This window comes from Mus musculus, chromosome 6 (genome assembly GCF_000001635.26).
Source record: "Mus musculus strain C57BL/6J chromosome 6, GRCm38.p6 C57BL/6J".
NCBI classification, from domain to species: Eukaryota; Metazoa; Chordata; class Mammalia; order Rodentia; family Muridae; genus Mus; species Mus musculus.
Window position 1 is genome coordinate 83262718 of NC_000072.6, and position 22125 is coordinate 83284842.

General features: G+C 47.7%; 1 protein-coding gene across 6 annotated transcripts in view; it reads left to right on the forward strand.

Annotated features, from left to right (window-relative positions):
* The window catches only part of Slc4a5 (solute carrier family 4, sodium bicarbonate cotransporter, member 5), a 97366-nt gene that overhangs the window by 55138 nt on the left and 20103 nt on the right, over positions 1-22125 (forward strand). For 3 of the 6 annotated variants that reach the window (XM_006505965.2, XM_006505967.2, NM_001166067.1), the window contains 10 exons: positions 799-854; positions 1546-1703; positions 2956-3043; positions 4689-4843; positions 5477-5665; positions 8206-8380; positions 9328-9461; positions 10333-10604; positions 14796-14854; positions 17247-17447. In XM_006505965.2, coding sequence (XP_006506028.1) covers positions 799-854; positions 1546-1703; positions 2956-3043; positions 4689-4843; positions 5477-5665; positions 8206-8380; positions 9328-9461; positions 10333-10604; positions 14796-14854; positions 17247-17447 — 1487 coding nt within the window. Of the gene's footprint in view, positions 1-798; positions 855-1545; positions 1704-2955; positions 3044-4688; positions 4844-5476; positions 5945-8205; positions 8381-9327; positions 9462-10332; positions 10605-14296; positions 14402-14795; positions 14855-17246; positions 17448-22125 lie in introns of all 6 variants that reach the window. The other 3 variants (XM_006505963.3, XM_006505966.2, XM_006505964.2) reach the window with 2 other exon arrangements.

Here is a 22125-nt window from a genome sequence, read left to right on the forward strand (position 1 = left end):
CTTGCCCCTGGGCCTGATTTACCACTATAGTACCCCTTGCCAGACAGAGTGCAGCCAAGTCCTGGCTTCGTCAGCGCTGATCTCATGTCCTCGGTACATTGATTTCAGGCAAAGCTCTTGTTCTTGATGGCTGAATCATTTTGTCCTGTTTTCTGGTGAGGAAACAGGTTTCTGGTTTCCTAGGAAAGGCATTAAAGGCAGGGCCTTGGGGATAGGAGGTGCAGCTCGGCATTAGAGAGCTTGCATGTTTAAAGCACCCTGTTTGATTTGGAGCACCACAAAAACCACAAGCAAATTAAAACAGAAGCCTTGCTGGGTGCAGTAGCTGAGGCAGGATTGCTACAAGTTCGAGGCCAGCCTGGGTTACACAGTGAATTCCAGGCCAGCCTGAGGGCTAGAGGTGAGACTGGTCTCTCTCACCAAGTTCCAGCCTAATGATGCCTGGAACCTCATCTGAAAATACACCTCTATGTCTCTATGTCTGAGCTGGCACAGAGCTGTGTCTGGCGTAGGCACCTTGGCGAGGTTTAAGGAGGTGGAACGAAGGCTGGAGGAGAGCATGCTATAGCTGGGGAAATGATTAGCAAGCAGCAGAACCTGGAGGTTAGCTTCTTGTTCAAGCACACTGCTCCTGCAAGGAAGGAGAATGGGGATGCTGGCTGAAGGGGCTGCAGGACCGAGGGAAGGGAGACTTGCTGTGGTTCTGAACTTAGAGGCCATGAGAGGTTCAGGGTCAAGGTCAAAGAGCTGGCAGGAGCCTGGCTTCCCCTGATAGGCTTGCTTTCCTTTCTCTCCTAGGTCATGCCCAGAGTAGAAGCATGAATGACATCTCTCATACCCCAAACACAGACCAGGTAGGAGAGCTCTGCCCTGGACTGCAGAGGCAGGCCGGGAAGGAGGAGGAAGCCTTTGGTTTCACGGGCAGAGAGCCCTTGACAACCTCTCTCCCACAAGGGAACAGAAGCCCCCCAAGACTAAGAACTTATAAGTAACCTTCCCTAGGACATTTTCATCGTCAGACAACTCTGGAGATGTGAAGTCATAAAGACAGAGGGTGGAGTAGTTTGAGCAGAGGACTTGTCTGGTACACTAGAACCAGTCACTCCAACTGTCTGACCTTCTTGCCCTGGACAACTGGTAGCCAGTGGCACTGGAGTGGAAACCCACTCATGGTCTCAGTTTAAAAGACTAAAGATTATAAGTTCCCAGGAAGTCTCCTTGGGGCACCCTTGGAGACTGGTCCAGAGATTCCCATGAGTGAGGAGGCAGGGCAGAGGGCAAACAGACAGGCTTCTCTCCACTGCCACAGGAGAAGGCCTGGAGGGAGGGCTGGGTGGCTTACCACTAAGCCTAAGGGCTACATCTGTTCCAACAAGGAGGCTGCAGGTGAGAGCTAGGTTCAGCAAGCCCAGGCTAGGCTCTTCTCTGACTGCTTGGTTCACACAACTCCTGGGGAGATTTTAAAGCTAGACCTCCATTGTTCTCTGAAGTGAGACTATGAGCATGCCAGGTCTTCTTGGGTGTGTCATTTTCCTCCCGGAGCAGCGGAAAAACAAATTCATGAAGAAGATTCCCAAGGACTCAGAAGCTTCCAACGTGCTCGTGGGCGAGGTGGACTTCCTGGACCAGCCATTCATTGCATTTGTTCGTCTTGTCCAGTCTGCCATGCTGGGAGGGGTGACAGAGGTGCCTGTCCCCACCAGGTGAGTCCCTGAAAAGTATCACCACACCTGTCTTTAGGGAGCCACACCCCATGCAATTAGAAAGCAGGGATGTGCCAGGCAGTGGTGGTGCACACCTTTCATCCCAGCACTTGGAAGGCAGAGGCAGGCGGATTTCTGAGTTTGAGGCCAGCCTGGACTACTGGTGAGTGAGTTCCAGGACAGCCAGGGCTACACAGAGAAACCCTGTCTTGAAGGATGCCCTTTTCCATTATTATAGAGCCCAACATGGTGTTTTTCACCTTTATTCTCAGCACCCAGCAGGTGGAGCTGTGTGGGTTCCAGGCCAGCCAGGGCAACAGTAAGATCCTCACAAAAAAGAGAGAAGGGTTGGAGGGGGAGGAAGTGGCCCAGGCAGCAATGCAAATGTAAGGATGCTCCCAAGAAAGCCCAGTTAGGGCAGAAGCAGAAATATTTCTTCACCAAGTAAAATAGTCAAAGGGAGATTCTGAGGCTGGTGACATGATTCCATGGGCATTTGTCACCAAGTTAAATAACGTGAGCTTGGAACCCACGTGGTAAACTGACTCCTGTAAATTGTCTTCCAAACCTTCATGTTTGCTGTGGTGTGTATGGCGTGGCATGTGTGCACATACATATACACATACACACAATAAATAGATAACTAGATCGATGTAAAAAGGAAGCACCAGAGATTGTGGCTAGCCTGGAACCCTAGCACTCGGGAGGGCGAGACAGGAAGATCAGGCATTTGGAATCATCTTTGACAGCATAAAGCGTTTGAGCTTGGGTTACATGGAACCCTGTCTTTTAGACAAACAAACAAACAACAATAATAAATAAGTATAATAGTAAATACATTAATAATAATAATAATAATAATAATAATAATAATAATAATAATAATAATAATAATAATAATAATAATAGGAGGGGGAAAGATGCTGCAGTGGTTAATGGTACTTCCTGCTCTTGCACAGAACCTGAGCTAATTTCCAGTATCCATGTTGCATGGCCCATAATTAACTGCAATTTCAGTCCATGGAATCCAGTGCCCTCTTCTGGCCTTCTCAGGCACTGCACTCACATGCACATAGCTCCATACAGACATACACATAATTAAAAATAATAATGATAATGATGATTTTAAAACAATTCAAAGGAGGGGGTTAAAAAGTGAATAATGGATGCATTGAAGGTCCAACAAATCTTCTCCTCACCTGTTTCTGTTTTTTCCACTTTATATCTTCTTCTCCCTCTATCTTCTTTGCAGATTTCTGTTCATACTATTAGGACCTTCCGGGAGAGCAAAGTCCTATAATGAGATTGGCCGAGCCATCGCAACCCTCATGGTGGATGATGTAAGTAAAGATATGAAGCACACACTCCTTTGTGAGTGGTAATGGCTGTTGCACTGGCACAGCCTCCCCCACTCCCTGTCATCACCAATTATCTAACAAGCACCTCTGAGCCCCTGCTGTGCACCAGGGAACTCAGGATTATAAGATTCCGAGAATAGAACCAGACCCTCTCTAATTTAGAAGCACTATCCAGAAAGGGGGACAGATCTGCAATAATGAGATGATTAAAAAAAAAATAGAATTAACCATGTGCTGTCTGCCTGGGGAGCCAGGGCAGGCTCTGCAGATAGAAAACTAAGTGAACAGAAGGCAGGTAGACTGGCATGGCCCTGAGATGCTAGCCTTCTGGAAGCTAATGGAAGTTCAGTAGTGTAAGCTCAAAGTGTGCACTCCCCCAAGGGCCAGGGCAGTGACCTGAGCCAGAGGCCATACACACCCTGGGACAGGCAGGAGCCTAAGGGTCCTGTTCTGTCCCCAGATCATTGGGGAGCTGGAGGTCTTTAAGCACATGAATGACCCCACCAAATCTGCAAGTCTTTTTGTAGCCTGACCTGCTCCAGGGTAAAAGTATGGGCAGTAATGAATGGATTTGAAAACTGGACTCAAACTGGGCTCTGTAGAGGTTTTCTTGTGTGCTTGCTCTGTGGAAAACAGAAATGAAGAAGATGGGGGAACTCAGCAGACGTCCTACAGTAGTCTTAGCTGGGGTCGGCATCTAGGATGAGCGTGCCCAGGTTCCTTGGCCCTTGCTCAAAGACTTGGTATACAGCCACACAAAGATTTGCAGAAGCAGTAGGGGGACTTGATTCAAAGCAAAGAGACAGAACAGGTCAGGTACAGTCAAGAGTGACTGTGGGCCACATGAGTGAGGGTACCCAGAGACCCCAACTATTGTTTGGGGTTTGTTTTATGGGGTTCAGAGGAAGGTGGAGTGTTAGTATGGGTGGTTCTCTAAATGACAGACTAAATTATATGACCATCTTTCTGTTGTGAATGTCCCTTCCCATCACACATCTGATTTTGATCATATGTATACCTAATTTTGCATAGGTATAAGAAGTTTGATTTATTATAAAAACCTAGCTCAGGACGTCCCTAGTTTCTTATCCAGACACAAGGAGAGTATCATTGAGTAGAATTTATCTATGTTTGATGGTTGTTAAGGGGAGGAGACAGTTCCATTGTTCAGAGTGGAGTGTGTGTACAGCTCAGTGCAGGTGAGGGCCCTAGGTTGCTAATAAATTGCTAGGTATATGTGCAGAAAGGCATATGTGTACATAGTATAGTATAAAGGTTCTAGGCTGCTAAATGCACTATTAGAAGAGGTGAATGTAGGTAGCCCACATTAAGAGGAGTCCCAGGTTGGTAAGCTATTCCCTATGCTTGCTTGTCTCTAATGTATCTCGGAGGCATAGGTTTCTGATCTCAGATGACCGCCTGCTCTTGGAACTGGCTCTTTCCTATTGTTCCCTATTTCCCTTACTGTCCTTTGTCCTTATCCACCCACTGGAACCAAGTGGGCATCCTGAGAAATGGCTAGAATTGGTTCCTTTAAAGATAGCTGTGATGTGCTCACTCCCAGGAGGGGAGGACTGAGCCCTCTTTTCTCCTTTCTGCTTTTTTATCCTTCTCCATTCCTCACCAGCTATTCAGCGATGTGGCTTATAAAGCTCGGAACCGAGAAGATCTGATCGCAGGGATTGATGAATTTCTAGACGAGGTCATTGTCCTTCCCCCTGGAGAGTGGGACCCAAACATCAGAATTGAGCCACCCAAGAAAGTTCCCTCAGCTGACAAGAGGTGTGTGTTCGGGATAAGAGCAGCAGAGGGTACTCCACATCCGGCATTTTCTTCTCCCTGTAGCAAATCAGAAGCCAACACGGCCACTTATGAACAGCTCTAAAGTCAGGAGTGGGGACTGTGTAGGGGGATGCATATTACTGAATCATTTTCTGTCTTTCTGTGGTATGTGCAATGTGCGTTCACGTCTGAATATGTGTGGGTGCATATGTAGAGGCCCTGACGGTGGCACCAGGGAATTTTTCTTTGCTCTCCACCTTATTCACTGAGGCAGAATCTCTCAGTGAACCCAATGCTGCAGACAGATTTAGATAGTCTTGTTCTAGCTTGTTCTGGGGTTCCCCTGTGTTGGAATTCCAAGTGGCTGCCTTGTCCACCTGATCATCAAATGGCTTCTAGGAACCCAGCTCTTGCCCTCTTGTTTGTGTGGCAAATGCTTTAAACAGCTGAGCTCTCTCCCCACCCCCATCTTCATTCCCCCCCCCCCCCCCCCCCCCCCCCCCGCTTTTCAAGATAGTAGATAGTAGGTTGGGTTGTTTGTTTGTTTTTTGAGGGGGAAGGGGACAGTCCTGAGGGACTGGGCTCTTCCCAGCATTGAGAGCCCTGCTCTGCCCCATCTGCCTTCTCTTTCAGGAAATCTGTGTTCTCTCTGGCAGAGCCGGGCCAGATGAATGGCTCTGTGGGCGGAGGCGGAGCCTCGGCTGGAGGAGGCGGCAGTGGCGGAGGGGCTGGAGGCAGCGGGGCTGGCGGAGTGGGCAGTGGCGACGAAGCTGAGATGCCAGCTATGCACGAAATCGGGGAGGAGCTGATCTGGACCGGAAGGTGCCCGCTCCACACCTGGCAGAGAGCCTGCTGTCCTGAACCCTTCCTTCTTCCGGTCCTGTTAGCGATCCTCTCGCTGCTGTGTGCAGCGCCCCTTAGGGACGGGGATCTGACCACTGCAGTCGTCCCGCACTCTAGTGAATCGTGTGGCTCTGACAGAATTGTGTGGGGTGAGATGAACAGAAGGATCCCACCCGTGAGGAAGGAACCGAAACATTTCTCTAGGCATTCTTTAGTAATTGTATCCTATAGCGGCAGAAACAACGTATCACAAGCAAGGTAGTGTAAAATTACTGACGTCCATTTTCACATGAGTGTGAGATCAGAAGGTTAAAATGGAGATGTCACCAGGGAGCAGAGCCTTTGTGGATCCTACCTCTAATTCCTGGCACTGGAAAGACTGAGGCAGGAGGATTGTTGCAAGTTCCAGGCCAGCCTGTGTTATATAGTGTGAGGCCCTATCTCAACCCTACTCCTTAAATAAAGATGCCAGCAGTGCACCACTGCCTTTGAGCCTCTAGGAACGTCCTTCCTCTCCTTGAAAGACAGCCAGGAGTCTCATAGCACTCCTTGATTTGGCTGTTGTGTCACCTCAGTTTTTGTGTATAAATTTCCATGGCCTTGTCCCTGTGTGATATCTTTGGATAGTATTGCCTGGTTTCTATAATGGCTGGATCAAAGCATTCTTAATGAGTTCATTGTAACTTAATTACATCCTCTCTGCCTCCCTCTCCCGCCCCTTTGTGGTCTCAAGTAACCCAGGTTGACTTCAAGCTTGCTATAGCTAAGGATGATTTTAAATTGATGGTGCCCCCGCCCCTTCCTCTCCAGTGCTGAATTCACAGGCACCACCATGCTTGTCTTATAAACCAGGGCTTCATGCCTACCAGGCAAACATTACCAACTGAGCTTCATTCTCAACCCAGAGACTTTCTAAGTAAAACCATATTCACAAGTATACCAGAGGTTGGAGATTTAATGTATCTTTTAAAAAGAAGCAAGATCTTGAAATCTTAATTTTTTTTTTAAAGCTTCATTTTTCTTTCTTCTGGGGAACAAGAAAAAACTTTCCTGGCCTGAGTTCCCTGGCTGCTCTTGGAGTCACCTAGGTTGACCTAGGTTTAGGGAAGTCCAGAGAAGTACAAGGCTCTGTGCAACCGAAGCCGTTGGGAATGAAGCTGTGTGCTGAGTCTTTCTCGCTGTGATAAGATTCTCTGACAAAAGCAACTGAAGGGAGAAAGGTTCGAAGTTTAAGTAACAGCAGCTCATGCTGGGAAAGTCAAAGTGCAGGAGTTGGAGGGAACTGGTTACATTGTATCCACAGATACATTGTATCAAGACACGAGAGCATTAAGCTCTGGCTCATTTTTTTCCCCAGTCTCTCTCTCTCTCTCTCTCTCTCTCTCTCTCTCTCTCTCTCTCTCTCTCTCTCTCTCTCTCTCTCTCTCTTTTCGAGGCAGGGTTTCTCTGTGTAGCCCTCCTGTCCTGGAACTCACTCTGTAGACCAGACTGCCCTCGAACTCAGAAATCCGCCTGCCTCTGCCTCCCAAGTGCTGAGATCAAAGATGTGTGCCACCACTGCCTTCTTTTTCCAATTTTTATTAGGTATTTTCTTCATTTACATTTCAAATGCTATCCCGAAAGTCCCCTATACCCTCCCCTCCCTCCTCTACCCACCCACTCCCACTTCTTGGCCCTGGCGGTCCCCTGTACTGAGGCATATAAAGATTGCAAGACCAAGGGGGCCTCTCTTCCCAATGATGGCGGACTAAGCCATCTTCTACATATGCATCTAGAGACACAAGTTCTGGGGGTATTGGTTAGTTCATATTGTTATTCCACCTATAGGGTTGCAGATCCCTTCAGCTCCTTGGGTACTTTCACTAGCTCCTCCATTGGGGGCCATGTGTTCCATCCTATAGCTGACTGTGAGCATCCACTTCTGTGTTTGCCAGGCACTGGCATAGCCTCACAAGTAACAGCTATATCAGGGTCCTTTCAGCAAAATCTTGCTGGCATATGCAATAGTGGCACTGGCTCATTCTTAAGCACTGGCTCGTTCTCATCTCATTGTTTCCATTTTATTCAGTCCAAGATCCCCTGCCCAGGGAGCAGCCTTACCCTCGGTCAAGATGGGTCTTCCCAATCAATCCACAAAGTCAAGATAATCCCCAACAGACATACACAGAGACCCATCTCCCAAATGACTGTAGATCCTGTGAAGTTGACAGTTCCCACTAACCATTTCATGTTACATGGCTTGGGTTGGGTAAGGACAGGAGGAAGACCCCCTCATAGTGGAGTATTCCCATCAGAACTTTCTTCTCTCAAACAGTTTGTGTCCACCTTCCCCAGTATGGATGGTGATGACTGCAAATTTCTAGGCCTACAAGAATCATGTTTGGCTCTCAGTGTTCTGGTAGAAAGAGTGTGACTCCATCTATCCCTGATCCCTACTCCAGACTCTTGAGGGCCCTGGAGGCATCCCCATCCCTCCTGGTGTCTGTGGAGGAAAGATGTCTTCTGCCTGTCTCAAGCAGGTTCTTTGGAGGACTGTGTCTGGATGTCAAGAGGAAGCTGCCCTGGTTCCCAAGCGACTTCTATGATGGCTTCCACCTCCAGTCCATCTCTGCTGTTCTGTTCATCTACCTCGGCTGTATTACCAACGCGATCACCTTTGGTGGGCTTCTGGGGGATGCCACAGACAACTACCAGGTGAGTGTGAGCTGGGTGCACGAAAGCGAATGTCAGTCAGATCTACTGTCAGCTAGTGAGAGTAAGGAGTCCAGTTTGTAATGCCGCAACATCACAGTTAGGTCTGTAGCCTGGAGTCTGGCCATCACTTAATGTGGCTGTTCATCCTCCCAATAAAATAGCAATTGTATGGGTGATATAAATAGGCTGGACTTCTAGGGAAATCACCCACATTGATGTTTGCTACTTTCCTCACTGATAATTTAATGAACTTAACGAGCATGTTAAGTTGGCTAATTGTGACCTCCCTACATTTTGATTTTATTTTTTATTTTTTTAAAGGTTTTATTTATTTATTTATTACATGTAAGTACACTGTAGCTGTCTTCAGACCCTCCAGAAGAGGATGGTTGTGAGCCACCATGTGGTTGCTGGGATTTGAACTTCGGACCTTCGGAAGAGCAGTCGGGTGCTCTTACCCACTGAGCCATCTCACCAGCCCGATTTTATTTTTTAAATTATTTTATTATGTATATGGGTGTTTTTCCTTGCATGTATGTCCATGTGCTGGGTGCACTCCATGCCCCTGGAGACTGGGAACCTGCAGCACACTGCACAGCCTGCAGGCAGCTCGACAGGCTGAAGACTGCCCCTTCCAGGTGGTTCAATTGCTCTGAGCCTCTTCCAGGCAGCTCGGTTTGTCTGAGACTATCTCTCAGCAGGCCTTACAGTGGGGGAACTGACTAGTGTATCTGGTCAGCTTCAGGAACTTCCTGAAGCAGTTCATTTCCTGAGCTTAACAAGCATCCCTGCAGGATGGAAAGTTTCACCTCCCTCCACCCCTCACATATAGACGCCATGTCCTAATAAGCTTCCCTCCAGGACAGAAAGTTTCAATCTCAGGGGAAACTGCTGTATATAAACAGCCTCTCCTGCCTCCCTGAGCCTCCTGCTCTCTCACACGACAGGGAGTAATGGAGAGCTTCCTGGGCACTGCCATGGCTGGCAGCTTGTTCTGCCTCTTCTCGGGGCAGCCTCTTATCATCCTCAGCAGCACAGGACCCATCCTCATCTTTGAGAAGCTCCTCTTTGACTTCAGCAAGTAGGTACCACATGGCGGCCTCCATGCCTACTCCTGCATCTGAGGCACTCAACGAAGGCAAGGGTGGAAGGATAGACCCATGCTGGGTGGGGTCCTGGGGGGGGTAGAAGGGAGGGGACCTGTGAGGAGACCCCACAGGCATGGTGAACTGTGGGTGTTGGGTGGTTCTTCCTGACTCCTGTAAGCTGCCTGCCTTGAAGTCTTCTGAGTGCAAATTAGCACATAACGTGCACATGGGGAGCAAGCCAAGCCGCGTCATTCTCACTGGGAAGTCTGTGGTGTACAGGAAGAGCCTGGGATGGAGCTCACAAGGCCACGGTTATCTCCCAGCCTCGCACACTCATTTGCCTTGTGGGTCTGGGATGGACCAGTCCCAAGGCTGCTCCAGCGTATTCAGCTCAGATTATCTACTGATTGCTTCCTGACAGTGAGGTGCTTTCCTAGGATTCCCAAAGACCTGACGCACCAGAGCTGGGGAGGTGGCTCAGTCAGTCAGGTGTTTGCCCCGTGAGCCTGATGACCCGAGTTCAGTGCCCATAACTCACCCATAGGTAGAATCAGGGTGGCTCATGCTTATGGTCCTGGTGCTTGGGAGGTGGAGGTGGGTGGATCCCTAGCCTACCTGGAGGATTCTACACATGGGTGCCAACATATATGCAAACCCACAAATACACGCATGCACACACACACACACACACACACACACACACACACACACACACACACACAAATAGATTAGAAAACCCAGCCCAGGAATTGTCCTTGTCCTGTCCTTTGGCAGGCATCTGTGCTACAAAGGGGGGTATGAGCCCCTCAGGGTGGGCCCTGGGAGCCAAGCCCAGAGGGTCCCTCACTTCCCTCTGCCACCCAGGGCCAATGGCCTGGACTACATGGAGTTCCGCCTCTGGATTGGTCTTCACTCAGCCATCCAGTGCCTTATTCTGGTGGCCACAGATGCCAGCTTTATCATCAAGTATATCACCCGCTTCACCGAAGAGGGCTTCTCCACCCTCATCAGCTTCATCTTCATCTACGACGCCATCAAAAAGATGATTGGTGCCTTCAAATACTATCCCATTAACACGGACTTCAAGCCTGACTTCATCACCACCTACAAATGCGAGTGCGTCGCTCCTGACACAGGTGACCGGTAGTCCCCGAAGTGCACTGGGTCCCCAGCTGCCTCCCACCACAGCTCTCAGTGCAGGAGGGGAGCTCGTTTAGAGGGGTTCTATAGCCTGGTGCTCACTGTTCCAAGGGAGCAAATGCTGGGTCTTTGTTTCTTTATTGAAACAGGATTTGTCTGTGTGGCCCAGACTAGCTTTGCAATCCACAATGCTAATTGCAGGCTCCTGAAGCTAATTTTTGGAAAGAATTTGAAAGGAGGATAGTTCTAACCAAAACCACAATGTGATTGTTGGGGTTGTAATCAGCAGGCTGCAGAGATACTTCCCAAAGAAGCAAGGCATGAGTGTGGCTTCTGTGGAAGTAACACTTTGTTGAGAATACTGCCCCAAGTTAAGTGTGAGCTCATGGCCCCTCCCAGTGCCATTAATCCAAGACAGCCTGCCTCAACATACTGATGTGGTCACAAATCTTACCAAGTGAGACCACCCTAGAGGGAGAAGCATCCCTACAGTCAGGGTGGAGGCCTTTGGAAGAGTTGGGGAAGCTGGCACTGTTCAGCCTCCTAGGCATGCGTGGGCTGGGATGACTGCCACGTCACGAAGGGCCACATCCACCCTCTGTGACCACAGGATGTGGAACAAGAACTGAGGAGAAGCGTCATGAAGCCAGCTGCCGCTGAGTTTAGGGAGGAAGTTAGAGTGGGGAACACATCTTGAGAGCTGCTAACTCCCTCGGTTGGGAGCCCATGCTTGGGTTGCCGGGCATTCACATGCCAACGGTGTTTAAAGGACCCAGCACTAGCCGGGCGTGGTGGTGCACGCCTTTAATCCCATCACTCGGGAGGCAGAGACAGGCAGATTTCTGAGTTCGAGGCCAGCCTGGTCTACAAAGTGAGTTCCAGGACAGCCAGGGCTACACAGAGAAACCCTGTCTCTAAAAAAAACCAAAAAAACAAAAAACAAAACAACAACAACAAAAACAAAACAAAAACAGGACCCATCACTGAGTGGGCTGGAGCAAACATCTGGCCAACAGGATAGCAAATTCTCAGTGCCACTCATATGTGTGGCTTTCTCACAGAAGAAATCCTCAAATGCAAAGGGAAGGCCTCCTCACAGTTGGGTCTCTAGGCCTCCATCAGAGCCATAACCATGCCCCTAAGAGCTGTCAGTGGAATGGACCTGGAGGACCAAGGGAATGCAGCTCAGGGTAGGAGGCCTAACCACATACATCCAAGCACTGACCTGACAGGAAGCAAGCTGAGGTCCAGAGGCCACCCAAGACCACACTAAACCTCAGTTCCCTGTCAGATGGGAACCAGTGCTTATCAGAGATTCTTGCAAGGTTTTCAAATAAGTAGGAAAATGAACAAATATTAGATTGTTCGATCCCTTAGCTTAATGGTGGTGGTGGTGATAGTGATGACGATGATGATGCCAAGTGTACAGGCAGATACTTCTAATCCCAGCACTTGAGAAGCAGAGGAAAGTAGATCTTTTTGAGTTCAAGGCCAGCCTGGTCTATAGTGAGTTTCAGAAAAGCCAAGGCTATGTACTAAGACCTTGCCTTAAAAATATTGACCTTTCCTGAGTGATAGGGGCATATGCCTTAAATCCCAGCATCAGGAGGCAGAGGCAGGCAGATCTCTGAGTCTGAAGCCAGCCTGGTCTACAGAATGAGTTCCAGGAGATGCAAGGCTACACAGAGAAACCCTGTCTTGAAAAACAAACAAAAAACAAACAAACAAAAGTTGATCCTGTCAGCCAATACTCCACATTGCAAGTGTGGGGTCCTGCTTTAGCCTGTGAAGTTGATCGGATGCCATTCCCACAAGGGGACAGTGTTGGTCACACTCCACTTGTGACACTGATTTTTATAAAGAAGTCTAAGCTTAACTTTTCTCTCTCTTCTTTCTTTTAGCATTAGCTTTGAGTTGTTCTCTTGAACTTACAGGTGAAACTTACCCTTTGTCCAGGACCTTGCCTAGAGCTCTAAAGAGGTCTTACCACAGGCGCTTGTGAGTCTTCTCGACGGCAAATCTTGCCTCAAATGAAGCTTGTTCTCACTACATATGCTTCTCAGACTCCCAGTCCAAGCACTGAGCCCAACCCTGCCACAGACCTGCTTTCTAGAAACATACCTCTTTGTCTCTATTTAAAAAGAGACCAAATTCTGGGGTCCTATGAGAAGCTTTGGCTACTCTGTGAACCGTCTGTTCACCTAAGGGTACCCTACAGGCAGGCGCTGTAGGAGCATATACAGCGAGCTTCAAATGGCAAAATGAGGCTGCTGGCTCTGGACTGCTTCCTGTAGCTCTCGCCTGCTGCCTGATTCTCTTGAGCCATTTTCATGGCTCTTAGAGTGTGGTCCCAAACCTCGCAGCATCAACACCAACTAGGAACTTATCAGAATGCAGGATCCTGGCTCCAACACCAGACCGGAGGAATCTAGAAACTCAGGGTTAGACAAACTACAACTACTATGTACGAACAAGCCTTTCAAGGACTTCTGTTGCCCTCCCTCTCTGAGTTTGACAAATTTTGCTTTACCGAGCTGTGATTAGCTACTGACCCCAGCAAGATTTCTCCATAGAGAATAAATGTGCTGGTGTCAATGCTGGTTCCCTCTGATTTGGAGACGGCAAAGGTCTAAATGTTTAGCAGTCTAGGGCAGCAGGGAACTAGAGGGGTTCTCTTCCCAGTTCATGAGTCACCTTCCAACTACCTGCTCTGTTTCCCTAACTTTAACGCACAGCATAGTCCAATGGTAACACAGCATCCTTCACTTACACTCTTTCCCATTCAAGCTTGCTAGGGACACTCTCCTTTTCTATTTAATTTTGTTTCCGCGGTAACTGATTTGTATTCTGTTTATGGATGCTGCAAATGCTGATTTGGCCGCTCTCAACTTTAAGTGAGTACCACTCTGCGTATACTAAAATTGTACAGTATTTGATACTTGGACCCTTTCTGGACTTTTCCATACTGTAATTTTTTCCATCTCCTTTAGGATTTCAGTTCTTGCTATAAAAGAATTGATAAACCCAAGTAGGAGCTGTCAAGATGTCTGGCCTGAAAACACTGGGTGCTGGGGTGCTCTTGAGCAGTGGAGAGGGCAGCCCTCCGTGGGGCTCCTTGCCTGGCTTATCTGTCCATAATGTTGAAGGGGCATCATGTTTTCTTGTGAGGAGAGGCAATAGATTCCTAGGCTTCTCATATGTGAGGCTTTCTTCAGGGTGATTTTGGGGATGTAATGCCCTTGGGACTGCTCTGCCCTGGGTCCACACTGATCCACTTGGCCCAGAACTGACTGACTTCTATGATCATATCTCGCCCCGTGGACAGCTTGCTGGAGGCTGGGCGAACACCCAGGGTTAGGTTCTATTTGTTGGGTGTCCATCCAAAGGTAGACAGCCAGCAGGGGCCAATGGAGCTTCTACAACACTTCAGACCCCAAACCGGCCACAGAGGTGCTACTTGGAGGAGGAGGAGGAGGAGGAGGAGGAGGAGAGAAGGCAGTCTTCCCCCACTCATGCAGTCCAGAGGAGGAGAGTAGGCACTCATGCTCTTCCAAAGCTGGGTTTCTGATGAGTGGCCTTATCGCCTGGGGAGCCTGGCCCTGTGTTTAGATATTCCAGTTACATTTAGGGACACTGAGGTGAACAGCTGTCAGCAAGCAGCTCTCCTGAGCTTCTGATTCTCCTTCAGACGGAGGCGGTAGGAGAGAAGGGTTCATAGACGAAAACTGGACTTCAAGCCTATCAGCAGCCTGGGCTGGGATCATGGCTCCAAGCATAAGCTCTGAAACCTTAGGTAACCTCAGTTACTTCAATCTGTAAAATGGGGATGCATCGTGGAGATTTTAGGAACTGAACAAATGAATACTTTTGTCGGGGTTTGGCATAATACATGACATGGAATTAGCTCTTTGGAACACTAGCACCCAGCAGGGACTCAGCGCATACTCCTCACTGTCTCAGCACCAGGGTGCTCATTTGCGTTGATAGAGGTCCTCAGGATGAGCTCTTCTGCGCAGACTCAGCTGCTTCCTGTGAGTCACGTGTCCAACACCGTCCTGTGTGGGAGCAGAGCGGGAAGCTGAAGGCAGTAGGAGAGTTCGGAGGGAGGCTGGGAAAGGGCCGGGGCGCTTAGAGGCTGCAGGAACTGGGAACCACTGATCGCACCCCATCTTCTGTGTCTTCTCCAGTGAACACAACCACGGTCAATGCCTCAGCCCCACTGGCACCAAACACCAACACGTCTCTGGTAAGCCTCTTCCTTCCAGGGCAGACTGATCATGCGGTTTTGTTTATGGTGGGGAGTCAGGAAGGAGTTGGGAGGTGAGTCCCAGGAGCACATGGGTTCTGAGAACGATGTTTTTAGTTTGTAACCGAAAGCATCCTATTCTACAGCATCATCAGTGCGTGCCTTCTCTATGCAGAACGATAGCATGTGCATTCCCAGGGGAGGCCAGGAACAGAGGTACACACATATATGCACAGGTCTGCCTGGAAACCACCAGTTCCCATCCAACAGTGCACTTCCAGCACCCAAGGTTTATTAGACTCCCCCTGCTCAATGAATTTGATCAGCCTTTTGGCTTAATAGCCTCCAAGGACCTTAGCTGCCCTGCCTTCCTGAAAAATGGGAAGGAAGTGTGGGCTGTAGGCCTCTCCAGCCTAAGTAGATGGAAGGATGCAAAATTATAATCCAGGTAAAGGGGAGCATGTAGCCGTGGGGCAGCTTTGTAAGCCGTGAGTGACCTTAAGGTTGCTCAAGTTCCCTTGCACAGGCAACTAATGGCTCAGTTCATATCTACCTCAACTGACTATTAGCCAAAAATGTTCACACATAAGACTTTGAGAAGAGCAGACTGGGGCAGTGCCTACCTGCCAGTGCCTGTTTTTTTTTTTGTTTGTTTGTTTTTGTTTTTAGATTTATTTATTATTATATCTAAGTACATTGTAGCTGTCTTCAGATGCACCAGAAGAGAGAGTCAGATCTCATTATGAATGGTTGTGAGCCACCATGTAGTTGCTGGGATTTGAACTCAGGACCCTCAGAAGAGCAGTCGGTGCTCTTAACCACTGAGCCATCTCTCCAGCCCTGCCAGTGCCTGTTTTATGTAAGGGGCTATGTGCTGGGATCTGGGCTCCAATGGACCAGCTGGGATGCTTTGGTCTGTCTTTACATTGGCTTTTCAGTCCTTACCTTCACGTGATAAAGCACCCTGGCAAAGGAAAACCGTTTTAAGGGAGAAAGGGTTTATTCAGCTCCCAGTCCTAGGCTGCAGTTCATCACTGCAGAGAAGGCAAGGCGACAAGCACTTGAAGCAGTGAGTCGTGTGCACCCAGTCGGGAATGAATGCATGTATGCTCTACTGGCTAGCTGGCTGTCTCCACTCTTACACAGTCCAGGATGCACTGTCTAGGGAATGGTGCCACTTATGGTGGACTGGGTCTTCCCACATCAATGAACACAGTCAAGGCAATCCTCTACAGACATAGTCACACAGGTCAACCTCATGTATACAGTTCCTCCCAGGTGATTCTAGATTGAATCAACTTGGCAGTTTAAAGTAACCACCTATTGCTCCCACACACAACTAGCCCACTCTCAGAGGATTACTGCAAACATCTGTTTGCTTCACTAAGTAGCTATTTCTAAACATGAGCACACTAACTTTTAAAAGTATATATTTGGACTGGAGGGATGACTCAGCAATTAGGAGCACTGACTGGTTTTTCAAAGGACCAGAGCTCAGTTCCCAGGATTCATAGTAGGTGGCTCACAAGAGCTCCATGGGGACCTGGCGCCATCTTCTGGCCTTTTCAGGCACCCACATGCACAGTACAAACAATGTTACACGCATTGATACATAATTAAAATAGTCAAAAGTATGAGTGAAATTTTATCATAAATTATTTTCCTTTCCTTTCTCCTTTTATGACTGTTGGAAATATATAAATGCAGTCATCCTTTGATATCCACAAAGGAGTGGGTCCAATGTCCACTAGAATACTTAAACCCCATGGATGCTCAAATCCTTTTTTACAAAATGTTGCGTTTGAACTAACCTGCCGCCATACTCTACATTCTTTAAATCATCTTATTATCCACAGTGCAGAATACACTATATATGATGTGTAAATGGCTGCTATAGAATGTATTTCGAGAATAATGGGAGGAGTCTTCATGTTTAACACAAGTACAATTTTTTCTTTTAATCTGTAACTGCTTAAATTCACACATGTGAAGCCCACAGCCTGAATTTGAGCATTTGGGGCGCTGAGAGTTGAAGTGACGCAAGAAGAAGTTAATGAGGGTGTGTCATGGGGAAAGAAACAGCCACACTAGTGTCTCTGGGAAGGACAGGAATAGGAGACAGACCTACTGAGGGAGAAACCATCTCCCTCCTGCCCGCTAAGCCACAGATCCCAGAACACTCCAGAGAAACACTTTTCAGTCCCTAATCTTTCTAGGGAGCTGCCTGCTTATCATTCTCTGTACAGCCTGCCCCCAAGAACATGTCTGATATTGGACAGGAGGGCTAGGGACCCTGAAGGTTTGGAGGTGGTGTGGTTACCTGGGTCACAGGAAGGACACACTGCCTAACAGGAGGGTCCTGACCCCCTTTCTTCTGTGCTTGGTCTCCAAGTACACCCCCCTTAACCTCACAGCGCTGGACTGGTCCCTGCTGAGCAAGAAGGAGTGCCTGAGCTACGGCGGGCGCCTGCTCGGGAGCTCCTGCCAGTTCGTCCCAGACCTGGCGCTCATGTCCTTCATCCTTTTCTTTGGGACTTACTCCATGACCTTGACTCTGAAGAAATTCAAGTTCAGCCGCTATTTTCCCACCAAGGTAAGTATCTCCTGCGGGCAGTCAGGATCTGCATCCAGAGTGTTTTGAGGTAGACTCAGCACAGTGAGATGGCTCTGCGGGCAGCCATGCTTGCTGCCAAGGCTGATGGTCTGAGTTATATCCCCAAGGCCCACATGATGAAAAGAGAGAGCCTGTTCCCACAATTTATTTGGTACCTGCGTGTGTGTGTGTGTGTGTGTGTGTGTGTGTGTGTGTGTGTGAGCGCACGCGTGCGCTAATTTTTGGTGGGGGGAAGGAACACTGCATCTTAGTCCCTCCAGGGGGCTCTGTTTTCTGAAAGAATGGACATCAAGAAAGCACTGGGCTGAAGGAGTTTTACAAATTAAAGAGCACAGACTTTGCCCAGCCCAGTGGCCCAGGCCTGTAATCCCAGCTCCATAGCGACTGAGGCAGAAGGATCACAAATTCAAAGTCATCCTGTTTTCGAAAGAAAACAAAGGGGCTACAAAGATGGCTCAACAGTTAAGAGTATTTGCTACTCTTCCAGAGTTTGGCTCCCAGCACCCACATTGGGTGATTCACAATGCTCTGCCAACTTGGGGAGGCATGATGCCCTCTAGTGGCCACGAGAGGCACCTGCACATGCATGACATTCATTTACACAGACATACATGCAAATAAAAGAAATAAATGTTTTAAGAATAAGATTAGGCTTAGAGCCTGCTTGTCCAGCATTGAGGAGACCCTGGGTTTAATCTCCAGTATGAAATCAAAGCAACAACAAACAATCCCACAAGCCAGACTTTGGAGGCAGAAAGGCCCAGGTTCCCTTGACAACACTCTTTTGACCTTTTGTTTCTAAGCGCCTTGAGTTTCTAATTCTTTTGTTCCCCTCGTCCTGTGTTGTTTCTTCTTCTTCTTCTTCTTCTTCTTCTTCTTCTTCTTCTTCTTCTTCTTCTTCTTCTTCTTCTTCTTCTTCTTCTTCTCCTTCTCCCTCTCCCTCTCCCTCTCCCTCTCCCTCTCCCTCTCCCTCTCCCTCTCCCTCTCCCTCTCCCTCTCCCTCTCCCTCTCCCTCTCCCTCTCCCTCTCCCTCTCCCTCTCCCTCTCCCTCTCCCTCTCCCTCTCCCTCTCCCTCTCCCTCTCCCTCTCCCTCTCCCTCTCCCTCTCCCTCTCCCTCTCCCTCTCCCTCTCCCTCTCCCTCTCCCTCTCCCTCTCCCTCTCCCTCTCCCTCTTCGTTTTTGTTTTGTTTTTCAAGACAGGATTTCTCTGTGTAGCCCTGGATGTCCTGGAACTCACTCTGTAGACCAGGCTAGCCTCGAACTCAGAAATCCGCCTGCCTCTGCCTCCCAAGTGCTGGGATTAAAGGTGGCTTCCATCCTGTGTTTATTGACCATATAGCCAAACTGGCTTTGTTCTTGAAAATGTTCTCTTTCAATTTATCACATGTTTTCTATTGAATTTGATTTCTGTGTGGCGTGTACTCTCTTTTTTGTGTGATTTATGTGTTGTAAATATCTGTTTCTGTTCTATTAAGTGGTCTTTCGATTTTTCTTTTAAAATTTGCTATTGCGTTTTATTTATTTTTGTGTGTGCGTAGGTGTACTGTGGTTTATGCATGACACCAGAGGTCAACTCTCTCCTTCCATGCTGTGGTACTGGGGATAGGATTCAGGTCTTCAGGCTTGGCTACTGAACCTTCTTGCCAGGCCCCTTTTAACTTTCCTTATTGTTTTTGAAATTCACTTGTTTTATTTCATGTATACAAATGTGTTGTCTGTATGTACATGTGCTCACCACATGCATGCAGTAGTGTCCAAAGAAGCCAGAAAAGGGTGTCAGATCATCTGGACCTGGAGTTACAGATGGCTGTGAGCCACTGTATAGGTAGGTGCTGGGGTCCATACCTTGCGAGAGCAGCCGGTGCTCTCAGCCGTCGAGCCTTCTCTCCAGCCTTGCCCACTCTTTGGCTTTTCCAGTGGAATCTGTTGATTACAAAATTCTCTGTTTTACTGTAGTAAAACACAGAATTTCCCATGCAAAAAAATACAGTAATCTCCCATGCCGCACTCTGAAAGCCTGCTGGTTTGCCTTTCCAGTTTGCTCTGCAATCCATTGTAAGCGATTCTGGTGTGCAATGGGAGATAATAGTCCTTTGTGGTTTTGTAGAAATAGCCATTGTCCTAGTTTGTTGTTGTTGTTTTTTAAAACCACTGTTTTCTCTACTGTCTTGCAAAGCATCTTTGCCGTGTCTCACACGTTCCCACATGACAGTGTTCCTTCTGGACTTTTTATCTTTCATTTCACTGGCTTTATTTATATGCCAGAGCTGCGGTCTTCAATTCTACACTTTCTGATAAGTATCTCGGTCTTACAGACCAAATTCTTTGTCTTTTTTCAGTAGCGTCATTGTTGCCTTCACATCTTTAGCTGAAGTTGAGTTTAATTTCACCAAAGTTAGGAACCAGTGAGATGGTTTAGCAGGTAAAGGTGCTTGCCACCAAGACAGGGTTCCATCCCTGGGACCCACGTGGTACAAGGAGAACCCTCTCCCACAAGCTGTCCTCCAACCTCCACACATGTGAACACACACACACACATGCACACTTTTCTTCCTTCCTTTCTGTCTGTCTGTCTGTCTGTCTGTCTTCCTTCCTTCCTTCCTTAGAAAAGGAAAGGGCTGTTGCTCTGTTGCATCTGAGGCTGCACAGATTAGCATTCATGAGGTTGGTGAATGCAGAGCTGAACACCAGGAAGTAGAGGTTCAAAGTGCTGGTCAGGAGTCAACCAAGTGGTACAGAATGCTCTGCTCCTGAAATGAAGCTGACGATGACGACATCTTCAAACCATCATGTCCACACGCGCACACCCTGGGTACACACCAAAGAAATCCCACACATGGACAAACATTGTCAGAAGAGCATTGATTCCAAGAGGAAAAAATTGAAAGTAACCAGTTTTGTTTGTTTGTTTGTTTGTTTTTGAAACAGGATCTCATTTAGCCTAGGGTCTCTCTAGCCTCAGACTCATGGCAATTCTCCTGCATCAGCTTCCCAAAGTAGGAGGACCACACTAGCTAATCAGAGTCAATTTACAGCACAACATATACATAAACAGAGTCTGGAGTGATGGTGCAGTTAAGAGCACTAGCTGCTCTTTCAGAGGACCTGGGCTTGGTACTCAGCACCCATATGGTGACTCACAACTGTTGGTAACTTCAGCTCCAGGGAATCCAACACACCCTTATGGCCCCCTTGGGCACCAGGAACACACTCAGTGCACTCATACACATGCAGGCAAAACACCCATGCACATAAAATAAAACATTTAAATAAATTAATACAAAAAATAATGGAACCATTAAATTACAATTAATATACACAGACCACAGCTCTGTCTACCAGGGGAAAAAGTCATAAACATGATGTTGAGCAAGTGAAGCAAGTGTCAGAAGATTAACAACAATGTGCTACCATTTAGGTAAAAATTTTAACTGCAGAGAACAATACTATACTTTGTTGAAGGAGATAAATTTGTCAGTAATTTTCTATAGAGAGCAAAGTCAGGGAAACCACTGGGTGTGAGGGAAATATATCAACAAGATGGAGGTCTGTCGCTCCCTCTCCCCCTCCCCCTCCCCCTCTCCCTGAGGCAGGTTTTTCTATAGCTGTCCTGGAACTCACAATGTGACCAGGCTGTACTCAAACTCAGAGAGATCCACCTGCTTCTGCCTCCTGCGTGCTGGGATTAAAGCTGTGTGTCACCACGCCCAGGAGAATTTATACATTTTAAGGTATTATACCCATCTTTGTATTAGGTTAGACCATGTGAAATCACCTATATTTGGCAAAATGTCGAATTCATATTGTTTAACTTAATAATTCTTTGATTTAAATGCTGAGAAGATTATAAGAAACTAAGTATATACCTGCCCTGTGTCTTGATTGTGCTGTGACCAATATTTATGCATTTAACCTTTTAGAATTGAAATGGACCCAGGCATGGTGGTACACAATTTTAATCCTGGCACTTAGGAGGCAGTGGCAGGTACATCTCTGTGAGTTTCAGGACAGCTTGGTCTACACATGAGTTCTAGGACAGCCAGAGTTTTGTAGATATCTTTATATATAATATATCAAATAGCATATGTAATATATATGTATATATGTATGTATGTACGTACGTATGTATGTATGTGCATGTTTAAGAGATGGCTAAATCATGTATTACTCTTACAAGGACCTGAGTTCAATTCCCAGTATACACCTCTGGCAGCTCATATTGCCTGTAGCTCCAACTCCAGGGGTTCTGACACACACACACACACACACACACACACACACACACACACACACACCTCCATGAGCACTGCACTCACAAGCACAAACCCACCACCCTGCGCACACACATAATTAAAAATTAAAAATTTTTTTTTACAAAAAGAATTCACTTGATACTAGGGATCCAAGTAGAAGTGTCAGAGGAGGGCACAGAGAAGGAGAGGAAAGGTGTCTAGGACAGGGCAGTAATGCCCCCTGCTGTGATGGTAAAAAAAGGCCCTGGGAGCAGCAATGTGCCACAAACAGCAGAGCCAGTTCCTGGAAGGAATTGAGAAATAACTCCCAGGGTTTGGACTGAGGGGAGGGCAGGGAGGATGGTGTAAGTAAACCCAAGCCCCGATCCAGAGGTAGGACTTACACTTAGTAATGCAGACCATGGA